The sequence below is a fragment of the Rhagoletis zephyria genome, unplaced genomic scaffold (genome assembly GCF_001687245.7).
Source record: "Rhagoletis zephyria isolate East Lansing unplaced genomic scaffold, Rhagoletis_zephyria_1.1 Rzeph_scaffold_00725, whole genome shotgun sequence".
Classification (NCBI taxonomy): Eukaryota; Metazoa; Arthropoda; class Insecta; order Diptera; family Tephritidae; genus Rhagoletis; species Rhagoletis zephyria.
The window spans coordinates 1,716-26,959 of NW_016157809.1; the positions used below are offsets into that span (position 1 = coordinate 1,716).

Sequence of the window (25,244 nt, forward strand, 5' to 3'; positions counted from 1 at the left end):
GAAATTTCTGTTTCCTTCTCAGGAACTGTAGAACTTTTGAAAATCTACTCAGGACAGTTATAATATTTATTTTTGTCAAAAATTTAACTTTTTCGAAGAAAATTGCTTTTTCGCCGTAATTTTGCAGAGCTTCCTTCTTCCTTCTCAGGAACTCTAAAACTACTGAAAAGCTACTCAGAACACTTTTAATTTTTATTATTTTCAAATATGAAACTTTTTCGACTTTTTAAAAAAAAAAATCGGCGTAGTTTTGCAACACTTTTTTTTCCTTTTCAGGAACTCTAGAACTATTGAAAAGCTGCTCAGAACAATTTTTTATTTGCCTTTTTGCCACATGCTGCGTGAATCTGGCATACACAATTTTTAAAGCAATTTTTTGTCAAAATATCCAGATCTATTTTTTTCTTTTCAAGAACTCTAGAGCGATGAAAACGCTAGTCAGAACAGCTTTTTTTTTTCTTTTTGCGTCATGCCGTACGCCAACTTCATATAAAGTACGCAGAAAAGTACTAGACACTAATTAATATTTGAATTTAATTTCCTATCTGTTTTTAGAAAAAAGAGTATCCAGTTTAATTTTGTCTAGTATTCAACAGAGCTGATTGAAGGTCTTTCTGTAAAAGAAATTGCAAATGTATGTGCATGTTGTGAAAGCCTACATACTGAGCTTTCTAAACATTATATGCAATTAGTAGTTCGGAAGATACACTGGATTAAGTGAAGAAACCTCAAAAATACCACTTTTAACCCTCTACCGCACATGCGGCGCGCAATAGACCCCCCTCGCCGAACCATTATTTACTCATTTTAAAGACTTCTATAGTTTAAATCAATCAAATAATTTTGTGCGGCTAACTTGTATGGGTCGCGCCACTGGGCGGCGACTGGCTTCAAGCAAGTGTTGTCTGTTCAGGTGACTTGATAATTATGATATTATTCTCCTCAACTGGGATCACAAGAGAGTCACTATGAGAATATTGCTCTGGCGACTGCTCTCGAAAGTCCTAAGAGCGCCGCTCTCTTTGAACCAAGGCTCCGAAAATTGTATGCTCGAACCTGCCGGCGACCACATAGGCGCAGCATAATTCAGAACCGACCGGCCAATCGTCTCATGGTCAATGATGTTTCCTTTTATTTGTCCCAAGTCATGCGGTCTATCTGGGGCCTGGTTAATAAGACATCGATAATCACGAGAGGCACCAAATCAATACTATTCTAAAACGGAACAGTTCTAATCATGTACCCGAAAGTGTAGTGCCTGCAAAAATATTCTCACACACAAATTTTGCATGCTCCTGAAAATATGCAGCATCTGCAAGCAAACTTTGTTCACAACACCACTGCCGGCCATCATATGGATGTTTTGTGGCATTCACGCTAAAAATTGATAATTACGAGGATGACTGAACTACTAGGAAGCGTGTCCTTTTCTTCTACCACCACTTCCACCACTTGGCCCGCTTGGTAGCGCAGAGCAGGTGTGAACGCCTAAGTTTATGCAACAGCTACTTGTTTATTTGTATCGCACTTGCTGCTTGCTATCCTCTTACTGAATATTTCTACAGGTATCAGCTCTGCACTCGCAAATGCTTACGGGTACTCGTATTATGTCGCCTTAAGTTGTGCGACGGTGACTACAAATGCACATATGTATGTATGTATATTTTTGCACATAATAATTGATTTTCTAGTTGAAAGTCCGTGTTGCAGTGTTGCCAGCGTTTGGAATTGGATACTCGTACATATATATGTCCATAAGGATATTCCTGCTTGTTAGCTTTGATTTTCATTCTGCCACCAGTATGGTCAATGAAATTGGTAAGTTATCGTTAGGAATTATGTATGTATGTATGTATGTATGTAGTTGTTTGCTCTGAATATGCAAATGCATTTATGAATAAATGTGTGTAAATTTACTTCCTGAAAAGGCTTTTGTTGCTGCAATGCAGAATATTATTATTCTTGGGGATTAAATTAAACCGATTTGAGTGGTGGAACGTGACAACAGATTTGCACACCAGGTGCATTCACACAAATAAACAAATTTACAAGTCATGCTTTACATGCAAACATATACATATGTATTTATGTATATTTATGTCCAAGCACATGTACATATATACATACATATATACATATACATATTTACTTTAAGTTCGCTCACTTGGCTAGAAACTATAGAACGTGAATACTGGCAACTGTGTTTCAACTCACCACAGTCTTTCGAAGGACCAAAGGATTTCGCAACACAATTGTCAATACTAGTAATTATCTTGAAAGCTCTTTGTTGTCTTCCGAAAGATCTGCTAACGAGAAGGTCTTAGCGTTATGGTGTTAGCCTTTTAGCAATATATATTTTTTTTTTTTATTAATTATTAATATATTAAAAAAATATTAAATTAAATCAGGTACCGAGAACAAAAGTTATGATCGAAACTAAATGTTGTTCTCGTAGTTTTGTCCCCAAGAACGCTTTAAAACCAAAACCAAAATGAGAACAAAACTGTCAGGAACATTGGGGCTTATGCATAAAAAGTAAGTTCAAACTCAAGAATTTGTGCTGAAAATCGAGTCGGAGCGTAACTCACTTTTTATGCATGAGGCCCATTATCTCTCTCTTCAAACTCCGCGGAACGTTCCCAAAGAGAACAAATTACGAACAATACTTTCGGGAACATTTCTAAGAGTACGAGATGGGAACAAAAGTTTGCGGAACGTTTTGGGAAACATCTGAACGGGGGCAATAGTCTATGGAACTTTCTCTCGAATAACAATTTGGGAACTAAAGTCTCAGGAACTTTCTGACAGAGAACGAAACAGTGTGAACCATCGCCTACCAAGTCAAATTGGAGTTCTAATTGCGGTTGGCATCAAGCTCTCTCCCGCCAGCTTGAGTCAACTTAGTGAGCTTCATCGCCAGCCTTCAAAGAAAAATTACAATTTCTCAGCCTTTTTTTAATTTTTTCACTGCCAGGGACCTAAACATTTCTGTAGCAATATCCACATTTTCAACTGCGTAGACCAAAGAGACTAAGCCGTTAGGGAATTCGAAAGACATCTCCTTAGCCATAACGCAGTTTCCTGAATTTATGAGCGTTTCCTCTTTTTTTAGAGATGGGCTATTATTCTTTTTTGGTGTTCTCTACGAAAGATATAGCTTTGGAGTTGACTTGCTCTTCACATAAATCTTCTTGCCTAGCTGACCTTATCTACTAGGTCCACGCCCCATTCATACATTCGAGTCGAGTCTGGATAACCTGCTACAATAAACACACTGATATTGTGCAAAAGCACGGCTAGTCTCTTGAGGCGGTTGAGGCTTTTCCTCTGAATTAGGTGGGGATTGAACTCCAGTTGATGTCTTGTCGGTGCAATGTCTGGGTCAGTGATTTTGTGATGTAGATCTGGATCACATCACACGGATGGTTTATAAATCATTACTTCCCTGTTGCTTAGAGGAGCTCCTATGGACCTTGGAGATCCTTTCGGCAGCATTACGCCACAAAACGCTTGGACCATTCACTTTTGGTCTTAAGGCCAGAGCACATTTTGAGATGAGTCCGCTCCGGGAGCTGCTCCTAACCGAAGTCGAGTGCGAGAACAAGCTAGACTTACTACAACGCAGAAATAGTCTGCTGTTCCGAAATTTTGCTCGAAACCTGTCCACATTTGGGGTGCATCGACGAAGGCAGAGCTAAATCGCGAACACAACTGTCGCCCAGGATCGGCTCTTTTAGAATTAAATTAGGTCCTCGTTCCCCTTTGATCGATGTCACTAAGGGAATTTTCCTTTACGAACTACTTGCAATAAAGTTATTTTCATTTTATTTCTTTTTATCATTAGTCCTATTTAGAGGATTTTTCCCTCACAATCTACATATGTACTTCCAATGGAAATTTTTTCTCTTTATTTCTTTTATCATAAAGTCCTGCCGGTGCACAAGAGTACCTGCATTAAGATTTTTCCCTCACAATCTACTTCAATGGATTATTTTTCTTTTTATTGCTTTTTATGTTGAAAAAATAGACAAATGCTAGCATTTTGTAAAGAAGTTTAAACAAAATTACAGCAGCTTTCAATAAGATTTATTTTAAAAATTTGTAGTTGTTGTATAACAGTACGTCCCTAGTGAAAATCATTGAAAAGAAAACAAAAAAATTACCACGCTACTAAAAAACGCGGGAGAAAAGGAGAAATAAAAACTGTTTCCGGTTGGATAATCCACTCATTTTTGAAGGAGTATGTCCAGGCTACGCTTTGCTGCCCAAATGCTGATCCAAAGGCATAAATTGCCAGCAGTGCCAACTACGCTGACACGCGCAATTTCTACATCGGCATCAAAACCGAACTTCGGAAATAGAGAAATGCCGCTTTCCGGCGAGCCAGTACACGTCGCAGCGACACAATTTCTTAGCGAACCAGAAGTGGTAGAGAATAGCAACAAGCAGGAAAAGTCCGGTGATGCTACCGCCAATAGGTCACAGCCGACAATCAAAGAAGATACGTTGCCAGCTGTAACCATTGTTGATGTAAACGGAGGCTATGGACGAATGGATTTCGAGGAGCGCATGGAGCATATGGATCGTGTGGATCGCATCAATAATGAAAAATTGCCAAGCAATATAGCCACCAAGCTGGTTTTGCCGCTGATAAAAGAGATTCCCACAGTTGTAGATATAGATGCCTATGGCGATGATATGATGTACGAAGATAAGCCGGAAAAGCAAACGCAGTCAGAACTAGCAGCGGCAGGCAATGACGATGTCGGCCGGAGTTTGATGCCGATTGCGAATGATAAGCCGCATACGCCAACAAGAGAGCGGGAGGAAGCAAAGGAATTTATGGTAAAAGCTATTGCATTGCCCACAAACGCAATCAGTGGTGAGAATTTAGAGCTTGTAGTGCCGGAAAAATCTATTAGCGCCGGAAACGAAACTGCAGTCAAAGAGAGAATTTGCGTGGCGCCCGTCGACATTGATGCCTTTCCTATGGAAGAGGAAGTAGAAAAGAAGCACGGCACCGTGGATATTGATACCTTCGGGGATAATGAACGCAGGCAACTGCCACCCATACCAAAAGTACGCAATAATGTTTTCAAATTCAAAGGCATTACGATCATAATGCCAAAGCGTATGCTGCGCGATTCAACTTATCGGTATCGCTTGGACCCGCAAGACATGGACAAACCGGATGACATGCAGATCTGCACGTTTGAGAAATAAATAAGGCAATGCACTCGTGTTGAGCTGTAGATTTTTCAAATTTGTATGTTACGTTCAAGGCACATTAATATGCCTTGGTTACATTGTAAATGTCATGAGATTAATCACTTCTTAATTTAATATACATTATTTAATAAACTTAACAAATATACCACAGAGTATATGTATAACAGCTTTAAGCTACTTTTTACGCTAATTGTTAATACTACGAAACCTTTCGTATTATGTACGTGGTTTTTTTGTCAACTGAGCGCTACTTCCTACCTTTTTACGCTTGCCTTTGCCGCCATCGTTATCGGAATTTTTGCCTTGCTTTACCTCGCGGTTCACCTTATATGCCGCTGTCATGCGTTTGATATTCTCCTTATGCACTATCTCGTGATTGACTATGCGATGTGGGTAATCTTCACCAAGCACACAACCATATTCACGCTGTGCGCTCAGTGACGATTTCCAAGGCTCATAGATGCAACCTGCTGGATACTTGGCGAGTTCAGGTACATATTTTCTTATATAAGCGCCTGTAGCATCGGTTTTCTTACCGAAGGCAACGGGGCTGTATACACGAAAGTATTGATAAAAGAAGGCAGATGCGGAAAGCCACATCCAATTGCCGGCATTCAATGCCCAATCCTGATCGAGCAACAGCTCTTCAAATACTTTTTGTCCCTCTTCCCAGGAAATCCATAAATCTCCGCGTGTCAAGAAACATGCCACTGCATGACGTGCCAAATGATGTATCCAACCTTCCTGGCGCAACTGACGCATTATAGCGTCGATAAATGGATAACCAGTACGCCCATGCGTCCACGCTGCCAAATGCGCTTCATTACTTTCCCACGGTATTTGCATACAGAATTTATTGCCTATCATGCGATCGAAGTTCGGCTCAGAAGCAGCGGCAGTGTAATAAAATTCACGCCAAAGCAATTGTCCCAGGAGCGATACAGGCGGCTTGGAATGTTTTGGATGCCGCTTTAAAACAGTCATTAAACGTTGATGAAATAAGCGTGCGCTAAGGCAACCAAATTTAAGATACGGACTGAGCACAGTAGTGCTGGGTTCAAGTGAGTTCGGTGATGTGTTTGGTTTCTCAAAGGCGGCTACCCATGACTCATCGCTCAGCGAAGCCTCCAAGCGGCGCAGACCTTCAGTTTCACCTGCGATTGTGAATTAAATAAAACTAAGTATGTATAAACAAATTGCTGTAATTACAAAATACATACTAACCGCCTGGAAACTTATTCTCGCCTAGTTCCTCAGGCCGCTTAACGAGTTCCTCCAATGTTGGAAATAGATAACAATTTGGATCCTTCTGTTCCATATCATCTTTTGGTGGTTTATGTTCCACACTCAACCTTGTCGGCGTCGCCACGGGCAACGCCACTTTCAGTTTTTCCACAACACTAAGAAATTTCTGATATGTCAATGGCGCACTGCCGCCATTACGTTGTATCACCAGCTCTGGATTATAAATGGTATGCGAACAACACGCATCTACCTTAACACCGGCTTCCTTTGCTAAACGTTGCACTTCTGCGTCACGATTCAGTGCATATGGCTCAATATCTGTCTCGTATGTAAGCAAGCTGACGCGCCAGTCCTTGAAAATGCGCGGAAATACTGTCGTCGGCGTGCCGCGCACTACATACAGTTGGGAATTTAGTTCGCGCAATTGTGCATCCAAATCAGCTAAAGTTTGTTGCAAGAAGCGCCAACGATTTGCGCCAACACGCAACCATTCCAACAGCGCCGAGTCGAGCACAAAAATTGGACGTACACAGAATTGTGTAGGCGAACTAAGTGCTTTGTTAAACACAAGCGTTAACGCTGGATTATCATGTACACGTAATCCTTTACGAAACCAATGCACAAGTGTGTTTTTTGCCTCCATGATTAAACAATTAAGTGGAAAATTCGAATTTCAAAATATGAACGAGCAAAAATGCACTTGCTGCAAAATTGCAGCGGAAAAAAGAAACAGCTGTTTAGGAGCTGCCAGATGAAGGATAATTAGGCGGAATTAAGATTTTCGGCGGCACTTTTTGGGGATCAACGTAAACACCAATGAACGTAAAAAATACCTGTGGAAATAAAAGTAACCACAATTGGTGTAAACATTTTGAATTTTCAAACTTTTTATTCTTTAAAACATTTATAAATTCTTCAACGTGTGTGAATTTGTTTGTGCTTTCAAAATTTCCCAGACTATACCAACGCTTTTCGCAAGGTAAATTACCCTGTTAAGAAGCAGCACTGTTTCCCGACGTTGCTTCACCGCGCATTCGCTGATTTCCAAACGGTTTGCTGCGTTTTGACATTTATTGCACTATTTGACAGTTTCTCATGTTCTCGCTTTTTTCAATTTGTTTAGCAGTTCCGCTTTCTTGCCGAACGACGGAGCAGTTGATTCTTTTACAGATTCTTGTTCTCGCAGCTCATATTTCACACGAGAAAAACAGCGTTTACACCGATATTTAGTTAATTTTATGTAGTGAAAAGTAAGTGATTTTGTGAAAATTGCTTGCGAACGTTTTAAATTTGCCAAAAAGTCATATGATGCCATGCTTGCAATTGCCGCAGCCAGCGGTTGCAAAAGTGCAGTGAAAGCGCAGGGCGATAGCGCCAAGCATACAAGAAAAGTAGCAAATAAAAACCCCGCCGCGATTGCAATAAAACAAAAGAAATGTTTTTCAAAAATTAAATAAAAAACTTGCAAATATTTGAATAAAATATAGCAAAAGTGCTGAATCGTGCGTGTATGTATGTGCATAAATTATGCGGTTCAATTTGCAATTGGCTTATTTGAGCCTGCTATCGGTGACGTGTATTTCGAGGTAAGCGCTAGTGCATAAAACTATGCATACATTGTGTGCATTTACACATTTTTAACTGCATGTATAATTTTCCGTGCCCAATAATTCATATATTTTCATAATTTTCCATTGCAGTTGTTTCCTTTTCTTTGTGCTTCTCACAGAGAACGCCAAATATGTAGCGGCAAGTAGTGACGAAGCAGTGGCAGCGGCGGCTGCTGCATTGCCCACTGCAGCCGATGCAGCTGCCGATAACCGAGCAGATGTGCCGCAAAAACCAGCTGCAGCTGCTGCAACGGCAACAGTGGCTCATGATGAAGTTTTACTGAATTATAAAAAAGTGGAAAAGTTATTAAACAATGTTGGTGACGCAGTGACGCCGCCGCATGCAGCTTTGCCAGACGTTGTTAACATGCTGGAAAGCGTTGTTGACGATGATAGCGCAGCATTAACCGCGCCAGCACCGGCAGCGGCAGAAGCAGCACCGCAGTCAGCTGACGGTTGGCTGTTGCCTAGTGTTGTTGATAGTGCAAGTGATGTTGATGCAAATGAGTTCGTAAATGCGGAAATTAATGATGCAGTTAAGAGTGAAGTGAACGACCACGAGCAGCAAAATGTTAAAGAAGAGTTGGCAACAGCAGATGATTTGCCGCCGTCGTCGCATGAAGATGACTTGCAAAAAAATAAGCAAGCAGAAGCCGATGGGCAAGAAAGGTGAGTTTTGTTATGGTATTAATTTTATGTGCGTTTGTAGGAAATGGAAGTATTAAATCCTTTGGTTCCAGAAACAGGGGAAGACGTATACCTACGAAATTCTAGATTATAAAAAATCTTAAATATTTCTTCCACTTTCTAGTCATCTACACATATCGCTAGCTTAGAGTGAAAAGTTGCCAAATCCAATTTTAAGAATTTTACGGCCGAGGAAAAAAACTTCTTATAGCCATTTTCTTTAAGTATTTCGCAAAACTTTGAATACATTTTGTCTGTTTAAAGCAAAACACAACTTTACACGAATCAGAGGGATTCGATTTTTATTGAAAGATTTGGCCTGAAGTATCGGCTTTTCGGTGCTTCTTTTGGACTAAGCAAATTTTCCTTTCTTTGAATATAAACGAGAATAAATAAAACGAGAACCTACCTGTATCTTTCTCGAAATAATGCATTATAAATTTCCCTAGGCTCCTGTATCAAAATATGAGTTTTCTAAAAAGTGGACTTAGCAACTTTTCATTCTAAGCCTCAATTAGGCCTTTGACTCTTCTGAAAGAATGAGACAAATCCTTGTGACCTAATATTCTCAAAAATCTTTTTTGTTTCTAATAATCCGAGCTGAACTCTAAATGACCAAAGTATGCACAAACAATATTTTTAAGCTACACTGAATTCACAGTTCATAGCTGACGATTTCCCGCTAAGTATTTATGTAACTTTGAACTGAAACTTATCAGAGAATGAGATCTTATGTACAGACATAAGTACATATGAATACAATGAAATATATCGCTAGCTTAGACTGAAATGTTGCTAAATCCACTTTTTGAAAACAATATATACATATATATACATGTCGGCCGCGGTGGTGTAGTGGTAAGCAGTGCGCGCTTCCACTCCACAATGCCTGGGTTCAAACCCTGGTCAAAGCAACATCGCAAAAATATAGAAAAAAGGTTTTTTCTTAACAGCGGTCGTCCCTCGGCAGGCAATGGCAAACCTCCGAGTGTATTTCTGCCATGAAAAACAGCTTCTCATAAAAATACAATCGCCGTTCGGAGTCGGCGTAAAACTGTAGGTCCCTCCGCTTTGTGTGACAACATCAAGGCGCACGCCACAAATCGGAGGAGAAGCTCGGCCAAACACTAACATATGTGTAAGCGCCAATCTATTATTATTATTATATACATATATATATATATATATATATATATATATATATTTTGATTCAGGAATCAGGAAATTAAAGAATTAAAGAATTAAAAATGCATCGTTTGCTATTTTATTCTAACCGTTTCTATTCGGTGATAGGTAAATTTGCTAAGTCCGAAATCACAGAAAATATGGTTATTCGCTTCGAGTTTTTATAGCTTGGGATACGCTAAAACTTGTATAGAATTTTTAGCAAAACCAGTGCTTCAAAATGTTGACTTTGAAAGCTTTTTATTTCTTTCTGTAAAAATTTAAAGTTAAAAGTTTAAACTTTTCACTCTAAGCTAGCGATATGGCAAATTTATTGTGCGTTGAAGTAATTGGCTGTTCTTATGAAAAACAAATTGTTATACATACATACATATTCTTTCAGTTCTTTGGAAGTGTTCAGAGAATAAAAAAAAATTATTTTCCATTCTCAAGTCTACCTGAAAAGCTTCTAGTTTTCAAAACATTTTTGGAAAAGATGTTAGTAACTTAAGTGACATTTGTTTGAAATGGAGGCGCACGCAAAGTAGTAACCAACCACCTTAGTGCTTTACTAATCAATTTTCGTTGTCGGATTCGTACTGACACAGCTATTACACAAATATGATATAAATGTCATAATACGCATTGTATTAAATTATGTGCGGTTTGGCACATTAATTCTAACTGATTAAAGTTAAATTGAGGTTAAGACAAGTAATCGACACTACAACTTGTTTACATTTTTGTAAAAACTTTGCTGTGGTTGCGACATCTTTGCCTTATCGACGCCTCACTATACATACGGAAAAATATACTGCCACATATACCCCGTTGCTACCGTCCAACCAGCATACCATGCTAGATTAAATTTAATTCTACAAATGTTACAAAAATATAACTTGCATACGCTTTCGCACAGATATTCCACACATCACTTCCTCATTCTGCTCATAAATACTAATTCAATAATCTCTCGTTCATTTGCAGTTTATAATTAGAACATACGCTTCATTCATCAATTCACTGATACGAATGGCTCATTTAAAGTAGCTGCAGCGTTGCGTTTTATTACGCGAATCAAGCCTAGTTCATACGTACATATGTTTGTACAAGTACATATGTATGTATTTAATTGTAAGATCTACTTGCTTGCTCATTCATTTATCGCATTGTGAATGCATATTTAAATGCAAAATGAAAAACGATTGCAAAATGCAAAGTTCAGCGCGCGTATTGTTAAATTCCAGCTGATAAAACTCAAAGCGCTAATTGGAGTGTATTTTTTTGTGAATTTGTATGCCGTCTGTTCACATACCTCTACTTTTTTACACTTTGTACTCTCCGCAGCATTAATTAGTAGATAGCACTCAACTTAATAAGGGCCTGGTGACACCAAAGTGAAAAACAACCCAGACGTATTGAAATATTTACAGTCGCACTTTAAAAGCGCATTTAGTTTTTGGGGTTTCTGTTTTTGTTTTGTTCCCTTTTTATTTTTGAAATACGCAAGCTATTTGGCTGGCAGGCGGCTTCTTTCTTGTAAACATGTAGTACTTATAAGTACATATGTACACTTGTATGCATATCCGTGCATTTTTCACGTCTTGCAATTATCGACATTTTCTTGATGCGGAATTTTTTTCAGACTCTCGTACATACATATGTATGTGCATATGCATGTAAGCATGTAGATTTGTGAAAAATATACAAATCGCAAAAAAAAAATGTGGAAATGCGAAATATGACCATTTACAAAAACAAAACGCAGACATGCAATAAGGAAGCCTCTTTAATACGTGCATTGCATTTGTGCAGTTATAATTTGGCAGAAATTCTCAATATTTATAGGTTGTCACAATTTGTTGGTTGTTAATGCAATTTTTTTTTTTTTAATATTGCTTTTTCTGTATCATTTGTTGTTATTAATGAATGCGGCGGCATTTTACGCGCACTCACTTGAAATAATTCCAAGTTGTAGGAATTCGTGTATGTTTATATTTATGCAATTTTGGGAAATAAATACATATTTGCATATGATTTGGTATGATAAAAATATTTATTTTTAATTTAGACGATTGAAAAGCAAATACAGAATTTGAGCCACAATAACTGCAAATATTGAGCATGAAAGCGAAATTATTAGACATAAGTTGGCATAAGGTCATTTTCCTGCAGCAGTGAGGATCGAATACATTTTTAAGTTTTACCGGAATATCCGGTCAGAACCCGTCGGCATTCAAGCCGATCGACCAGTTTAGTTTCCCCTAAAGACGGGACTACGTAACCGGAACAACCTAGATCTTTACGTACATACATATATGTCACCAATTATTCCCCAAATTTGTTTAGAGAATTTTTACGCTAGAGCACCACCACAACAGCCAATTTTAATCCCTTCCAAGACCTAACCTACCTGTGCTAACATCTGGCAGCGTAAATTTAAGATTCATGGAGAATTCCGGGCTGTACACACCAATTTAACAGTGCAACTTCGATTCAGTTGCCCAGCACATCGCTCATTAATGCCAAGGCTACAAGATTCCACGCAAATATGCACCTGAGTCCCTACAATTCATGGCAGGCTTCCGCTTTTCTACAGAATTTTCAGCAGTTTCCAGCTGCAAAGGCCCCAGTTTCTCCTGCTGAAGTACTTTTAGGGCAAACTTAGTCCAGAGGAAACTTGAATTGGATATATGTAATTGGTTTTGTATCCGTTCATATGCAAGTGCTACCAAAAGAGGTTGTGATGCAAAATTAACGCTGAAGCTAAACATACAAAACATCATAAATCGAATCAGATTTTTATCATGACCACATCGTTATTCTTGCTGCTATTAAAATGAAGATATTAATCTTATAACAATATTTTGTTAAACATCAGCTTCTCTGCGTTGTTGCAAAAACGCTCAACAAACTCGCGTTCCATTAAAAATTATTTCAAACTTTGCGCCACCACCTTTCAATAAGTGCTAAATAAAAGTACATATATATATACTATAGTAAGTAGGTACACGTTAACCCTTTTCGAAACGAGGCATATTTAATTTCTCTAGCCTCCCGTATCAAAATAAAATAAAAAATTCCAACATCATACGAATTTCGCAATTCTCTTGAACTTCACCGCAATGCAAATTCAATGACGTGTTGCCTTTAATACTGGTAATTGTCATATATGTATGTATGGCCGCATGTATGTACATTATTCCCATCTTATCAGCCAGTCAGTTAAAATTTCCAGTAATAACAAACAATTTTAATAAACAAATGAACTGGTATTTGCTGAATATACACGCCATTAGCACGAGCAAAATGTTTATCGCAAATTTAAATCCATTTATCAGCAACATTTATCTTTCATAACAATTTTTTATAAGTTTACAGTTGTGGCTTTATTCATTTAACAACGAGCGAGCCAATGGTGAGAAGGCACCAGTTACTAGATAGAACTTATTTACTTTTATCTATCAATGTCATCTATTAGGTGTTTCCTTTACAAATATTTTAAATTGCTCTACTACCAGCAAAGTGCTTTGGTGATGCATGGTACCTGCATACGTATCACAAAAAAAGTTGACTTTGTTCCAAGCAATTTTGAACACTCTATAAGAGTTCTTCTTATTTTAGCAAGTTCATTCGATTGAGACAAGGCGAATTTATACAAGGTGGCGTTAACAGAACAAAAACAAAAATTACAATAAAAAATTACACGCACATTGACAATCAGTACAAAACAAAATTACAACAAACACCTCATTTTGACAAAAGGTACGAATTCGCCGTGAAATTAGCGGATCCGATAACACCACTTTGTATAGATTCACCTTGGATTGAGTCCTCATATTGAAGAAAAGAATGTTTTTGAAATGCTAAAAGCGCTTTATCCGGCAAAATCAGCACCGTCCCACAGTGCGGTAATTGATATCGATATTGGGGATTAATTCAAAAAATGAATTTCAAAGTACAAATAAGTTTTAGTACCAAATGAAAGTAGATGAAATTCTACATCACCATGTAATCAAATATTTGCCGGTTTTCTTGCTATACGCTCTTAAAGTCGTCATTTTTTGCTTTTTATTTCTAAGCTATTTCTAAGTTTTCTAAACCGCTCGAGAGATCCTCGGGCGCAAAGGATTTTTAATTTTTTTATTTAGTTTTTTTTTGTATAGTTTAATTTTCTTATATAATCTTTAGATTTTAATGTTTTAAAAACAAAAACAAAATTTTTTTCAATGAATCTTTATGATATCAAAGCATTTTGGTTTATTTCCTAATGAAATTGTTTTTGAACAAATATTTCTTTGTTTCATTTTCGTGTTTTTTTTTTTAAATAAAACAGAAAGCAATTATCCCTTACTCCATATTTGACCAGCTCAGAGCCAGCTGTCAAATTGGTGACTTTTTTTTTTGAGACTAGAGACGTGAGACAGCTTACTAAATATCAAATAGCCTCAAAATCCATGTTCACCACCAAAAGTGGCTATTAGTGACTAAAGACTGCTTACTGAATCCCTGGGTAAGTAGCGGCTAAAATCGATAAATGTCACTTTAATTACACTAATTCACGGTCATTACTTGCTGTGACTTGCAGTCAAATGTGATTGTTAGTGTATGCACGTACATACATAAATATGTACAAGTACATATGTACATATATGATCGACTGCTTATCAATTACAGTTATCATTAAATTTTTATTACATTTTGCCAACGATACTTGACGCTTAGCACTACCATAGCTTCTACACATTTGCATTTTTTATTACTTATTTTTGTTTATTTTAAAGTTCTTTTCGTACGCCCTATTTTTTCTATAAATATCGCGGGTTTGTATTTTTATATTTTTTTTTTTGGAACATACTCTTGCATATGTATATACATTAGGGTGCATCACTCTTCATACAAAAGAATCGGTAATATTTTTCCACCACAATTATACAATGTATAATATTTTAAGACTTCTGCCAAAATATTTCGGAAAAGTATAAGAACATCTTAAAATATTATAAATTTTATAATCGCAGTAGAAAAACCGCAACTTTTTTGGCATGCACCCTAATGTGCATATATAAGTACATAACATTCACATGTTTCTCTTATCAATTCTTAGGTTCTGCCCAAACTAGCACTCGCAGCTTTGATGATTACTGTTAAGTAATAGTTTTACTTAATCGCCTCTAACGTGTAGCAAAACGTACTCAACTATAAGTAATTGTATTAATATATCCGTTACGTATACGCATATATGTATGTATGCATGTACATTTATATGTTTTCCCTTGGCTACAGTATTAAGTTCAAGGTTGTCACATTTGGCTTTGATGTCTCGCCAAACTTGACCAATAAGTGAAAAATTAATAAATTGACTATTTGAAGGTCGCTGCTGTCATTAGGAATTTTTAGATAGATTGCATATTGTGTTCCACGTGCTTGAAAAGTAAATACACATAAAAAAGATTCTGTAATTTTTTCTTATTTTTTGCATTTAAATTTTTTTTGTAAAAAGTAATTTACAAACGCTTTAATCATTGGTCAAGAAATTTCACACAATAGGTTCCATTTTTATCTCTGCAGATGGCAACCGTCTTTAAAAGTATGTCAAACTAACACCTTCTTTAACCTCTTTCATCTGACACCCATACTCTAATAGCCGCAATTCAAGTTGAATTAGTTTTTTGTAACATGTGGCAACTCTCCTAGAAATAATGCGGAAATAAAGCCTTTTCCAATCCAATTCGCTTCATACCCATATTTTAATAATTCATTTGACTTGTTAAATAATTTGAAATAAATTTTTTTGACAGGTGGCGTTCCTTTTCAAAAAAAAAAACGAAACCAAAGAACGCCTTCGGGTATTACATATGTATATAAAACTTGAATAGATATAACTTCTCAAATAGGTGGCAGCCCTAATCAAAAATACTTTCAAACTAAATAAATAAAGCCTTTTCAAAAATACTATTTCGTTTAATATCCGAATTTTAATAATTCATTTAACTTGCTAAATAATTAAGTCGAATTTAACTTTTTAAATAGGTGGCAACCCTCTTCAAGCACCTCAAATATACTTTTCAAATATACTTTTACAAACAAACAAACAAAAATAAGACTATTTTAATCGACGGTCTCACCCACGAGAATATGAATTGCCCATTCTTAAAACTTCCAGCCCTACAGCTGCAGAGGATGTGCTATGGTGTTATACTCATCTTCTGCGCTTACATTTACCGTCTTGAAGTCGTCGGTATAGAAAATGCTTACCAGGCTGTCAAAGAGAGTGTCTGGATCTCACCGTTAATCTCCAAAATAGACTCAAATATTAGTTTGTTATTGTTGTAACAATCTTCTACTTAAATATTCTTCTGCTCCAGGAACTCCGATCGTCGTAACATGATCCAAAATATTGCAGTTGACCCATCGTCATCCTTGATTCTTCCCGTATCACCAAATTCTGGAGTAATAATTCTAACGAAGCACAAGTGGCTGTTATTCCTTGAGTAGCACTCATGGCGTCTATACTGAAAACATCATAGCCACTGTCAGACCACAAGTCTTACTAAAGTTCCTCTGACACTTTCATCGATCGATTTACTTTCAGCTCGACGTGGGGTTCCCCTTACTATCTTTAGAGGAATTAGTACATTCGTCACTAGTGAAGCGTCTAAGAGGACGCCCTCCTTCGCTAGTCCGTCCACTCTCTCATTATCTTCCACGCTTTTGTGTCCTTGGACCAAATATAATTAGACGGTTTTAGCCATTGCTAGCCTTCTTCGTGTTTGGCTCCGGTTGAAGAGTGGTCTCTTATCTCATCCTATCTTATATTTCCTAACGCCTTCTTAACCTTTATCCGGTATTTTTTTCTTAAACGCAAAACCGTACCATCCCTACTTAAGTACTTCTGAATTCAGTTCTCAGCTCAACGATGCACCCAAGGACGGTTGGCTGTTTTGATAAACTCCATACGAAATGGCCATAGTTCAGGGTGGGTGCTACACTTCGAACGAATAAAATTTAGTTAACACTACAAGAACCGATTAGATATAGTGTCATTTCTGATAAAGGAAACCAAAGACCCGACGCTTGCATACCTGCTTAAGCTCTCCAAAAAACAGTTCACTGACCACTCCACTTACATAAACGTATACGAGTTTAATAGCCACCATCTGTGCAATCATTCACCAACTTCCCACGCCATGTCGCCATTCGAGAAACAATTAACGTTTCTACTACCTTTTTCCACAAGTCGTATCGAAAGAAAATTTGTTTTGTAAATCGAAAGCAAAATCGCCTAAATGCGCGCGCATGTCCATATCAATTTATCAGTCTGCCACTTGACCAGTAACGCCTGCAATTACCCAACGTTGCGCATTTAAATGTAATTTTTTATGACAACGAAATTAAAACGGAGAAAATAAAATTTTCTTTCGAAAAAAGGCGAGCATAAAATGAATTGAAATTGCTAAAAATCCGCCCGCATCGATAAAGATAGAGAGAGAGGGCGCGCGCGCGTGTCAGTGCCCGCAACGCATATGAGTTGTGACAACCAAGCACCCACTTTTGGTCGTACGCGCCGCTGTTGGTGAAGGTGGTGTTGGCGGTGGCTGCTATGGCGTTGAGCGCATTTAATCGCGCACCATTTTCACCCCTTAGGGATAAATGCATAATTTTTGCAGCAAACATTTTCGCATAAATAATATGTGAAATAAAAAACGAAAGCTAAAGCAACAACAATAACAACAGAAATGAACAGTTAGCAGAAAAATAAAGTGATTTAAACAGCGCGCACATTGTCCTCGCGCATGGCGGGCGTCGGCGATGGCTATGGCCATGCCGATGGTGGTTGCATTGTGGTAGCTTAACGGGCGGCAGGGCGCGCGCGCTCATAGCTCCCACAATAAATGGTGGCCGCGCGCGCGCTTTAGTACCAGTTTTGCGCTTCCAAAATGTCAGCTTCTACTGCCTCAAAGTGCAACGCCTACCCACCGCGCACTCACGCTTGCCCGCGCTCCCACACTCCATGGCATTTTAGTTTTACTTTCTAAAAATTTCTTTCAGAGTGGGCATTTCATTGATGCATAAATCGTTTGCGCTGTCGTCCGCTGCTGCCAACAATCATATCCTTATAAAGGCATTTCACCAACATTAGCGCCGCCGCCGCCGACCAGGAGTAAAAGAAGGCGGCGGGCATACAGAGTAGGCATCGTCGTCACCACGTGAGTTAGTAAATCGCTTGACGTCGCGCTGCCGTCACATTTAATGGAAAAATGTCAAACGCCAACGTGCAGCGGTTAAATGAAATATTGAAAACGCATTTACAGTCGACACCTGGCCGAGCGCGCTCTTTGGCACCAAGTGCGCTTGGGTTGGCACATTCGTCTGCTTCTGGCTGATAAATTTAGAGCTCAACTAGCAGGCAGCAGGCGCCTTAGCATACAGCCAATCAGCATTCACCCGGAATATATGCTTCTACTAAGCATACATTTTGGCTATATTGGAAGCGCTCAGCCTCGCTCGCCTCTTTCACCCACTCGCGCTCTTGCTTCATACATAAATACATACATACATTTCACCTCTTGGAGTTATTGCTCGCGCTTTAAGCTAATTTAGTGAAAAAATCAATTTACCCGCAGAGTTAAAGAAATAAATCAAAAATATGCGCGCGCGCACACACACACATATCTGACAATAAAATTGTGTGATCACTTTCAATTGTAATTGATTGATATGGCACGACCAAGTGCTGCGCGCAACAACAACTAACTAACTACAGCCAACAACATGCAACAGGCAACAAGCGCCAACAAGTGGTAGTTAACGATAGTCACATCAACAACGATACATATATGTATTGCAGATATAGAAATGTTTCAGCAACATTTACGTTAATGTTTTGTTTGTTGTTGTTGTTGTTAATTTTCACCCAAACAACATGCCTGTATTCAAATGTTTATCTTCAATGATTGATGTTGCTTTTAATAGTTCGTATTAATTCGGCAATATTTGTATTGTGTCATTAACACAAACACACACACAGACACACACACGCATTCACATGCGTTCATACGAGTACTGTACATACATATTTACATATTTACATGGGTTAATACATTTTTCCATCGTCTATTTATTTAGTATGTATTTAGAAAGGGGTCGCATTAGAGTGTCTACTATCAGCATGTCACCGGGAAAGTGATTTGGAAAGTGGCTCTGAGCCAACGAGTTGTGTGAAAATGATCTAACTGGCTTGATTGACCTTTGGTCAGGGTTGTTCAGTTGGGTGTCTGTTGTGGCTAGAGCTGCGGCTGCTCTGCAATTGCTTCCTCTTCCGATGATTGCTGCGCTTCCAGTCTGCCAATATCTGTGCACAGAGCCCTGTGTCTAGGGACGATAGAAGTACGCTTGACTCAGTAGAAGGGCACAAGCTTCTGCAAACTTTGCAGTATTTTAGATTTTTCTTTTTGCCATAGTCGATATTTCTCGTAGGCATATGAATGCCTTTTGGTACAAAAATATGCCCCTGTCCCAACTCCTGATGCAACGCTATGCCATCCAGGTAAGGCCATAAAAACGAGAATTTATAACGCGGAAACCAATTCGTCTCCAAACTAGATATTCAATTCTGGCAACTGTCTTTCAACTCACCACAAAAGTCTTTCATAAGACAATTGTCTATTCTGCCAATTATTTTGAAGGCTCTTTTTTGTCTTTCGGAAAACTAATTGAAAGATCTGCTAACAAGGAAGTCTTAGCCATAAGTTTTCTAAAAATTAAGTTGAATAAAAAAATATATAAATTTTTCTTTTTAAAACAATGAAGACTAAAAATTAAAAGAATAATAAATTTAAAAAAGAAAAGATAAGAGTAAATAAAATGAGTTCGTAAAAATTTAATAAAGTAAAACAAAAGTATTTAACAATTTGATTGAGCTTGGAAGCGGTTTAAGGGAAAATGTTAAGGAAAATGTTTGTTTTCCGCAACATTTTTCATTTAAAAACGGCCGCGAGCTCCATAAAAATGTTGAATATAATTGTTATAAGGCCATTAACAGCACAAAAAAGAACATAAAAAAGTATATAAAACGAAAAAAAACTGAAAATTCAAATAAAATTAAACTTAAATAAAGAAATACAATTATAGTTGAAAAAACCAAAACCTCCCTACTAAAATTTGCGTTCGTACTGTCATCAGGTTACTTTAAGAATGGAAGTTCAAAACGTCCGTATACCTAGCTGACCCAAGTCGCCAAAAATCAATAAAAATTAGCTAGGAATTAGGTGTCTTTTAGGTATTCTTCAACGCCACTAAAACTAATTTAATAGCTCCATTGGTTTCCGGGGATTCGCAAAAATTTGTTTTTCAGCTAGCTTAGCGCTGTTAACATAGCTGAAGAATCTTTAAACTTTTGTTTTAAATTTTCGACACACATATAGGCAGGAATTAGGTGTCTTTTAGGTGTTCTTCAACGCCACTAAAACTAATTTAGTTGCTTCATTAATTTCCCAGAAATTTGCAAAAAAGTGTGGGTCAGCTAGCTGAAAAAACACATTTTTGCGAATTTCTCGGAAACCAATGGAGCTACTAAATTAGTTTAAGTAGCGTTGAAGAACGCCTAAAAGACACCTAATTCCAGCATATATTTGGAAGATTTAAAACCTAAATTTAAAGAATTTCTCGGAAACCAATGGAGCACCTAAATTAATTTTGGAGGCCCTAGTTCCTAGCTAATTGCTATAGATTTTTGACGACTTGGGTCAGCTAGGTTTACGGACGTAAGTTTAAAGCAATTCCCATTCGAACTGTCATCAGGTATTTAACTTCAGAATGGAAATCGCTGCATTTTTGAGGCGCATCAATATTACATAGTTACATCCCGAGCTAATAAAAGCGAGGTAAAAAGAGAAAATTTATCATTTTTATAATGGCGCATTAATATTTTTTTCAAGTGCTAGTTAGTTTTATACCACGATTATGGTTTTTAGGAAAAATGGAAAAAGCAAAAAAGGTTTTCTTTTTAAAAATATAAAATCTACAAATTTAAGTAAAAAAAATTAAATAAACATAAATAAAAAATTCTTTAAACTTAGCGGAATTAAAAAAATACTTATATCTATGTATTTTTCATTTGAAAACAATAAAATCTGCAGATTAAGGAAATTAAATTAAATACAGAAAATAAATTAAATACAGAAAATAAATTAAAAAGAGAAAAAATTTATAAAACAAGTTTTTAAAAATTAAATGATGTTTACAAAAATATTGAAATAATAAAATTGAATTAAATAAAGAATAGAATTAAATCCAACAAATTAAAAAAAGATTACATCAAAAAAGAAAAAAGTTAATAAAAAAATTTATTATTTTGCCGGCTCGAGGTCAATTTTAAAAAATTTTTAATGAAAACAACAAAAAAAAATTTTTTTTAATTGACCTCGAGCCGGCAAAATACTAAATTATAAGTAGAAAGGTCGCCAAAACCATCAGTATAGTTAATAAAAAAAGTTAATAAAAATTGTAAAAGAAAAAAATAATATTTAAAAAACTATCTAAAAACAAGTAAGAAAGTCTAAGTTACAGCGGAGCCGAACATTAAATACCCGGCGCAAGTATTAAATATATGTTTTTTCACCCTTCCGAAACCTTCCGCTAGATGGTAAGCCGAGGTGTATCAATTTTGAGTAAATTAGCGTCCTTCAATTTCGAAATATTGAAGTTTCAAGCATTTCTTAAATTTACCGTTATATGAGAATCGGCCGTTATTTTAGTCCGATTTCAATAATTTTCAACGTTTTGCTTACACGTGGCAAGTACAATAACCATACCGAGTTTGGTACAAATTGGTAGAACGGTTACCGATATACTTATATGTGATCATAAGTGGGCGGTGCCACGCCCATTTTCCAAAATTTTACCATAAACGTATTTCTTGGTAAAGAATTGTTGCAAGCATCAATTTTGAATAAATTAGCTTCAATATTTAATGATTTATCGAAGATTTTGTATTTCTCTAAATTACCGTTATATGGGAAGTGGGCGTGGTTAAAGTCCGATTTCGCCCATTTTCAATACCAACCTACCTTGGATTAAGGGAAACCTACATACCAAATTTCGTTGAGATATCTCAATTTTTGCTCGAGTTATCGTGTACACGGACAGACGGACAGACGGACGGACAGACAGACATGGCTTAATCGATTTCTTTTTTCATCCTGATCATTTATGTATACATTTGTCTATATCTATCTCGATTCGTTTTGGCTGTTACAAACAACCGTTATGTGAACAAAATTAATATACCCTTGTGCACAAGTGCGCTCGGGTATAATTAATAAAAAAAAAATTAAATAAAAGGACAATGCTTACCGAGCCCTCCTTCCAACTCGTTTAGAGAGTAGAAATAGCAATTATATGCGTGATCGTATGTGTCAAGCGTTATCGGTCCGAAGTACAGTCGAGACATAAGTAACTTGTTTCAATCTGTACATCTGTTCATTTCTATGTATACACATCGCATAATTCAAACGAACCCCCAACATGGCAGCGTTACCCTGCTAGGCTTTCGTAAAAAATATGCTCTTTTTCAGGTCGTCCGATAGACCACTTTACCTACATATGTATGTGTGCGCAGTATTTCGATAAATTGATTTCATAATTTGAAAGCCTCGGTGTGAGACGATGCTCGTGGATAATTTATAACAGGATAGCGTGTATCATGCCGTATATATATATATATATAGCCGTTTGATTTCGCTTTTTCCGCTTGCAAACTCTAGAAGGCAAAAACGGTCAGGGCTAAGTAACCGGAACGACTCAAATTTATAACTGGCCCTTGCCGTCGCCCCAGAAGAATTTTCCAGGACATTTTAGATACATTTTTATGACGGTACAACAACAACAACAACCTCATAGAAATAGCCAGTGTGTTCGGCAATGCCCTCAAATTCTATGTGCTTAAAATTTTTGCACAAAATTTATTTTTTCCCTTTTCCACTTTCACTTTTCACTGAATATGCATATATCCTAGAAATTAGAGTGAGTGTAGATTCCACTTTCAAATACTTAAGTACAATACACTTGCATATGTATCTAAATAAATACATCCATAAATAGCTTCTTCATGTACAAATGAAATTTCCTCTTTTGATAGCAAATTTTATAGCAACACTAACATATTTTCTTTCATAAGTAATTGCTATTTATCATTTCCCACACCTATAAAACCTTACTCAATATGTCCAGAGAAATCATATTTTCAACACTTAACATTTATAAATGAACAAACCGCCGTTAGAGTGACCCTAACAGCATTTTTCAATTAAACCCGCTTTTTATGCCTTCCTTAATACAATTCGCTTGTACCCAATGCCAAAATCATCTGACCTCCGCCGAGCGCAGGCGCGCTGTGTTTGATCTGCCAGTAGTAAGCATTGAGGTAGCTAAATAACATGACTTTTTGCGCCATAAAAATCACTTGCAAAATAATCTCACTGACACAAGCGCCTTAATTACAAGGAATACACTTTGCTTGCTATTAACTTATAGTTATTTATATGTCAAAAACGTTTTTTATGGCTGTCTTTATGCTACCATTTTTCATGGCACGTTGAAAGACAGCAAATGCGGAGAAACATTAAATGTTTATGTGAGTGGGATTATTTCGCATCCATGCTTTCGAAGATATATGTATATGTCTGTGTAAGTTTGCGCATGCGAGCTGTTTTATTCATCCAACCGACATGCATTGACCTTTTACTGGCTTTTTCTGGCAGTTGTAGACGCAGAGTTGCAATTTATTACACGCATAAATTGAACAAACGAAGAAATCTGGGATTGAATTTGGTATGTATTGACAGCCAGCCACCGCTGTGCCTTGCTGCAATGCAACCAATTGCAAATGATGTCAATTAAAATGTGCAATAAAAACACCAACAAAACAAGTCAACAAACAGTCAATATTAATTTAAACAAAAGCAAGGTAAGTGAAATAGTAAATAATTATAAAACTACACACAAAAAAATTATAGAAAAAATAAAACAAATAAAAAGAAAAAACTGTTGCAGTAAACTCAGGCTGAAGTGAACTCAGGATTGCATGAGCACGGTCTCGATTGTATGTAAGTGTTTTTATGTTTGGTATTTTTTCGTTTATTGTTCTAAGTATTTTGTTTTTGTTATTTTTTGCCAAAAATTTGATTGAGTCTGAAGCCGTTTTGGGTGAAAGAGCAACAATAATTTAGTTGGTAGTGGTTGTAGATCATCACTTCTCCTCATCAGACTTCTTCATCAAGTTCACTGTAATATGAACCAGCCTTCTTTATTTAAATCTGCTATAAATCTGCTTATATGGCACTACAAACGATTTTCGATTTGGTTCGATACCAAAAAAAAAACCTGGCCATTTTCGTCCTTTATGGAGTTAAAACTATTATCCACACCAGGTTATTCTGCCCTTACAATCATTGTCCGCCTACTGATAATTTATATGTACAATGTCATTATTAAACTAATGTAGTTCGTAAATATATCCAGCGTAGAGTTGTTCTATTGAATGTTTCCATAGTCTTTAGTCATCTTTGTTCGACACCGTCCATGTTGCTGTGCCACAAAAAAGGACTAGAATGATCCGTCGTGAGGCGATCTGCTTTTTAACAGGCTACCTGTCTCAAATTAGCACCTGCTCGCAATAAATATCCAGGAAAAAGACAAGCTATTAAAAGGATGCAATATTGCTGTCCAAATGTTTACGGAAGTGTTTACTTACACTCTGAATTGTGTGTAATACATAGTTCTATAGCGAAAAGCTAAGTCTAGAAGTCATACTTCCCTTTTCTCATTCTGGTGACTAAGGTACTTCTGGTTGGCAGACCATAGCCTTCGGATGCCAACTGTCTTTAGCTATGAGGTGCCATATTGAGGATAAAAAAGTCCCAAAATGTGCCAAATAGAAAAATAAAAGTGCCAAAAAGGTGCCATCCTTTTTAATCCCTGACATTTAGCAGCAAAATAAGAACCATATTGCTAAAGCGAAAGTCCAATGCCAAAATAAGATAAACCAGTTGAATAAACTTTAGAAATTAGATAATTTTAGTTGAGAAAAAGAAGTATACACAAAGGATTTTACAAAAATGTAATGAAATATTACTATTCTTCAAAAGTACCATTTTGGCACTTTGTGCCAAATTGAAAAATTGAGTGCCATTTGATGTAAAATAGGGCCAAAAATGGCACGGTTTGAGCCAAGTTGGCAGCCCTGCTTCTGATCCTACACCTCTGTCGATTTTAGAGCTGTCGCTGTACTAGGGATAACAGTTCTTA

General features: G+C 37.0%; 3 protein-coding genes across 4 annotated transcripts in view; 2 read left to right on the plus strand and 1 right to left on the minus strand.

The window, feature by feature from the left end:
* The first annotated feature begins 4,056 nt into the window (after window positions 1-4,056).
* LOC108361259 (uncharacterized) lies at window positions 4,057-5,300 on the plus strand. The gene has a single exon (XM_017613842.1). It carries the CDS (start codon window positions 4,243-4,245, stop codon window positions 5,221-5,223), a length of 981 nt encoding a protein of 326 aa, XP_017469331.1. The 5' UTR covers window positions 4,057-4,242; the 3' UTR covers window positions 5,224-5,300.
* A 27-nt stretch (window positions 5,301-5,327) lies between these two features.
* phr6-4 ((6-4)-photolyase) lies at window positions 5,328-7,202 on the minus strand. The gene is made up of 2 exons (XM_017613841.1): window positions 6,454-7,202; window positions 5,328-6,383 (listed from the first exon to the last, which is right to left on the minus strand). The coding sequence occupies exons 1-2, from the start codon at window positions 7,115-7,117 to the stop codon at window positions 5,446-5,448; spliced, it is 1,602 nt and encodes a 533-aa protein (XP_017469330.1). The 5' UTR covers window positions 7,118-7,202; the 3' UTR covers window positions 5,328-5,445.
* Window positions 7,203-7,531: 329 nt separating this feature from the next.
* Window positions 7,532-25,244, plus strand: part of LOC108361257 (splicing factor 3B subunit 2-like) — a 96,879-nt gene continuing 79,166 nt past the window's right edge. The window contains exons 1-2 of one of the 2 annotated variants that reach the window (XM_017613837.1): window positions 7,532-8,060; window positions 8,175-8,753. In XM_017613837.1, coding sequence (XP_017469326.1) covers window positions 8,002-8,060; window positions 8,175-8,753 — 638 coding nt within the window. In that variant the 5' untranslated portion in view covers window positions 7,532-8,001. The remainder of the gene's footprint in view (window positions 8,061-8,174; window positions 8,754-25,244) is intronic. The other variant, XM_017613840.1, reaches the window with a different exon arrangement.